The sequence below is a fragment of the Chrysochloris asiatica genome, unplaced genomic scaffold (assembly GCF_000296735.1).
Source record: "Chrysochloris asiatica unplaced genomic scaffold, ChrAsi1.0 scaffold00132, whole genome shotgun sequence".
NCBI classification, from domain to species: Eukaryota; Metazoa; Chordata; class Mammalia; order Afrosoricida; family Chrysochloridae; genus Chrysochloris; species Chrysochloris asiatica.
The window spans coordinates 7665737-7670216 of record NW_006408650.1 but is presented as its reverse complement, the minus strand read 5'-3'; the positions used below and the strand labels follow the sequence as shown (position 1 = coordinate 7670216).

At 45.6% G+C, this 4480-nt stretch overlaps 1 protein-coding gene across 1 annotated transcript in view; it reads right to left on the bottom strand.

Annotated features, from left to right (window-relative positions):
* Nucleotides 1–425: 425 nt before the first annotated feature.
* The window catches only part of ATP5H (ATP synthase, H+ transporting, mitochondrial Fo complex, subunit d), a 5581-nt gene continuing 1526 nt past the window's right edge, over nucleotides 426–4480 (bottom strand). Inside the window, exons 2-5 of the mRNA XM_006869680.1 lie at nucleotides 4382–4478; nucleotides 2422–2493; nucleotides 686–748; nucleotides 426–557 (exon numbers count right to left, since the gene is read on the bottom strand). Of these exons, the coding sequence (XP_006869742.1) occupies nucleotides 426–557; nucleotides 686–748; nucleotides 2422–2493; nucleotides 4382–4478 (364 nt within the window). The remainder of the gene's footprint in view (nucleotides 558–685; nucleotides 749–2421; nucleotides 2494–4381; nucleotides 4479–4480) is intronic.

Here is a 4480-nt window from a genome sequence, read left to right as displayed (position 1 = left end):
CTCCTGCTAGTTGTGCTGGTGATTTCAGCAGCTCGAGGGCTTAGCAGTTGGCTCCTTTCCATCCAGACCATACAGGACTGGACCAGCACCCACCTTCAGGGTCACCTTGCCATTTAGGGAAGATCCTGGTGGTGGAGTGGTTAAGGACTTGGCTGCTAATCAAAAGGTTGGTAGCCTGACCTCACCAGTTTTTCCACGGGATAAAGAAGTGGCAGTCAGCTTCCGTAAAGATTACAGTCTTGGAAACACTATGGGGATGTCTGACCCTGTCCTGTGGGGTTGCTATGTATTTAACAGACAGGCACTCCTAGGTGAAGGTGTAATGATCCTACCACAGAGAAAAGCAGACACACTCAGGACTGTTTTAATGTTTTACTGTTCAGAGTTTGTCATGTCAGGACCAGAGTCTTCTCTCAGGCTCAATTTTATAAATTTTCAATGGGCTGATGAGGCCAATAGGGATACTTGGTCTTGTCTAATTTGGTTTCAGGGAAGACTTCGTTGAAGTCATCAATGGTCATCTGGTCAAATGGAATAATGTTCCTCATCTTCTCCAGCTGGAAAGAGGAAATGGGTTTAGTTGAGGTAATTAGGGTCGCAGAGCCATGAAACAAGACCTCAAGGCAGACTACTGGCAACAGGCGAAAGAGAGGAGACATGCAGGCAAAGTCATGGTTCAACTTACTTGTTTCTCGTATTCCCCAATCCTAGTCTTTGAAAGAGACACAAACTCAGCACAGCTCTTCCCCTTGAAAAGAAGAGAGAGATGCTGTTTTGAAACCGAAACAATTGAGAGAGTCGGCTTTGTCCTGACCCAAGGTATAGGAGTCCCAGAGCCCAACCTTCCTTGCCCACGGCTCTATATAGTACCAGCCTCTGGGTGGTGCGGATGGTTAACCCATTCCACCACCAACTAGAAGGTTCATGGGTACAATCCAGTTAGAGTTGCCATGAATTGGCATCAACTTGAGAGCAACTGGATGGTCTACCGAGTGGCTACCCCACTGAGTGAGGAGAGAAACCACTGCTTTTCCTACCAAGTCATGAAGAAGCCCAAGGAGGAAAGCCAGTATCCAGACTGTTACAGCAAAGGTTTCCTTCCATGCAGCCATTTAGCAAACGCCCACGTTTCCTAAGGCCCAGTCACGAGGAGGACAAGCCTCCTCCTTCAGGGTCAGGACGAGCCTTCTGACCACCTTTGGTGGAGTCGCCTGGGCCCCAATGGTTGAGTGGCCTTCTGTCCTTTCAAGCCAATAGTCAGTCATTTGAATACTCTTTTATTTTTCTACCCAATTAAACTCCTTAGAGTGTCTTCAACAGCTTTGTTGAGGTATAATTGGCAAACAATGAAATACACAGTTTAAAGAATGTCATTTGCTACACTGTGACAGTGAAGCCAACGTCACAATCAAGATGTTGCTGGTTCCGACTCACAGCGACCCTGTATAGGGTTTTTGAGGAGTAGCTGATGAGCTTGAACCGCTGATTGTGTGGTTCAAACCGACCTTGTGGTCCAGTACTCATCCTATGGTACCACACCAGGACTCCACAATCAAGATTGTTGTTGTTAGGTGCCATCAAGACGGTTCCAACACGCAGCCACCCTATATAGCATTTCTGAGGAGCGGCTGGTGAACTTGAACCACCAATCTTGTGGATCAAACTGACTTTGCAGTCCAGCACATTAACCCACAGCGCCACACTAGGACTCCCAGTCAAGACAGTGAACGTGTCTCTCTCAGCCCTTTCCCTCTAAGTACCAGGCAACCACTCATCTGCTTCTCTCACTACAGATTTCGGTGAAACCTGGGACAACCACCAGCTCTTCTGCCTTGATTTTCCTGGCTGCGCAAGTTTCCCACCTTTGACAGGTGCAGGTACCACTTTTCCATCACTATGTTGTTGTTGTTATGTGCCGTGGAGTCAGTTCCGACCCACGGCAACCCTGTACAGGGTTTCCGAGGCTGTAAATCTTTATGGGAGCAGAGAGCCTCATCTTTCTCCCACGGAGTGACTGGTAGTTTCGAACTGCTGACCTTAAGGTTCACAGCCCGATTCGTAACCACTACACTACCAGAGCTCCTATTGGTGGAAAGTATTTGTTTTCCTTCTCTGACGGGTTTCCACTTTACGGAGGTGCCAGCTTTTGCAGGTTTTACTGCAGTTGCACCTTTTAAAAGTTTTATATAAATGAAATCCTATGGTATATGTATGTCTGTTTGTTTTTGCTGGCTACACTCAGCAGAACTACTCTGAAATCCATCCACGTTGCTGCATTTACAAATCGTCCATCCTTCTTTACTGCTGTCAACTCCTTGTTTTGTAACTTCACTCACTGAACCTTCACCCAGCTGCTAAGAAACACACAGAGTTGTCAGGATTCAGAAAATTCTTGAAAAAACAAAGGCCTCGACTACTTACATCTTCTTTTTCTTCAGCGTCCACCAGGGCAGTAAACTTATCTTCCGGCACTGGGATCTTCAGGGCTTTAAACTGCAAACACAGGGACTGTGAGTGGTTGCCAATATATCAAGAATAAGGATTTAGCCATTAATCCTTACGGTTCATATAAAAAGATTCTCCATCCGGAGATGAAAGCAGGATGCTTCTAAATGTCAGAGTGGAAAGACTAATAGACCAGGAAACAAGCGTTCATGGTTCTACAACAGAGATAGAAGGAATCTTAACATCAAGTACCAATCCTATCCCCGCTGTACACAGGGTAGATAGGGACGGGCAACTTAGACATCAGCTACCTAAAATAAGGGGGCAATAAAGGCACAAAGTGACTGGCTTACAAGGTTTCAAGAGGGAGTTTAGTTTAACAGTGTGCAGGGGAGGATAGTTTCCACTGAATAGTTTTCACCTTGTCTAGATGGGTCTGGTAAAAAGAGATGGGGATAAGATTCTTAAGATTCAACAGTGAGTAATTGTTATCATGACTAACTGTGACTATTACACTGTAAAGGTAGAAGTTTTGTAACAAAAACGGGGGAATAGTTAATCTTACAGCACAGAAACAGAGAACCCTATAACCATCAAGGGAGAGGAGCACAAGCGGAATGTGGGACCTTATCCAGAGAATCAGAGATGGAGACCTGGAGAGAGGGAGCAGCTGAGGACTGGAAAGACAGGGACTGAGAGCTGGTGGCCAGGAGGCAGATTGCAGAATGTGTCCTTTGATTATTTAAATTAATAAGTATGCCTGAGTGTTGTTGTTGTTTTTTTTTTAAAGACCTGAAATGAATAGAGAGAAATCCTGTGAACTGATGGTACATGGAGGGGACTATAATCACTGTAATGAAACAAAGCATATGATTAGTTGAATGTAAAACTGATTATCCACCTTGTAAACTTTCACTCAATGCACAATAAAAACATCAGTTCTGGATCCTGTTTCTAACTAACTGTGGACCCTGGGCAATTCTTCATCAGCTTCACTTCCTTGATCTGAACATGACAATGAGAGTTGGGACCTCAAAGCCGGATCTCTTAGCACAAACTCTGCTTTCTCTTTTAAGTGAAAGCCATGAGGACTGACTGGCAGTAGTGTCGTTTGCATGATGCAGACAGACTCTTAGAGGATTAGCTCAGTGTGCCCTTGGGCAGGAGGCTGGCTAGCAGAATGTACCCTTTGGACATTTAAATGACTATATATTCTTTGTTCATTTGTGACATATTAAGATGTAAATGGGGAGCCACAGGGTAGGGGGGGCGGAGGATGACTGTTGTTGCAGGGAGAAAATTGTAGTCCTCAGGATGGGCAATGTGTGTGGTTTGTTGAAAGTAAAACTGATGATCTTGTCTGTGAGCTTTCGCTTAATTCACAGTAAAAGTTCAAAAAATAAAATAAGCTCAGCGTGGTAACCACAGCCGGCAGCACTGTGCCTGGCACAGCGTGGGCCCTCGAGAAACAACCAGTGAGCGAACACATAGACCAACTGTGAAAGCCGAGGACTGAGGATGCATGTAAGTATCAGAGGAGGGCAGGTGGATGAGAAATGACAGCTATCAGGGACAGTTTAAAAAAAGACTGAGTAAAGAGGAGGAAAACAGTAGTAAGAAAATAAAGATGTTTGTTTCAAAGGGAGACAGATGGGAGGCTACAGAGGAGTTCCAGAAGAGCTGAGAGGGAATACCTGACAGCCCTTTGGCTCGCCAATGAAGGATAAGAAGAAACCTGCTGCTGAACAGGCCCTGGATTCTCACCACTGAAATCCACCACCCCTAGCTCTGGTCACGGGCGTCTTTCCTGATTTCAGTGTTAGCCGCAGCCTTCTTTCCTTACTGTCTTCCCGCACATGTAATTATCTGCTTTCTTCTTCTCCATGCACAAGTCATGTTAAGAGAGCACTGCTTGGCTTGTCTGATGACTACTCACCTTCTTCTCAAAGTCATCCACTAAGCCAGCCTTGGCCACGTTGGCCTTATAGTAAGCCCAGTCGATAGCTGGCGGTGCCTCGGGTAGAGTAGCCAACCT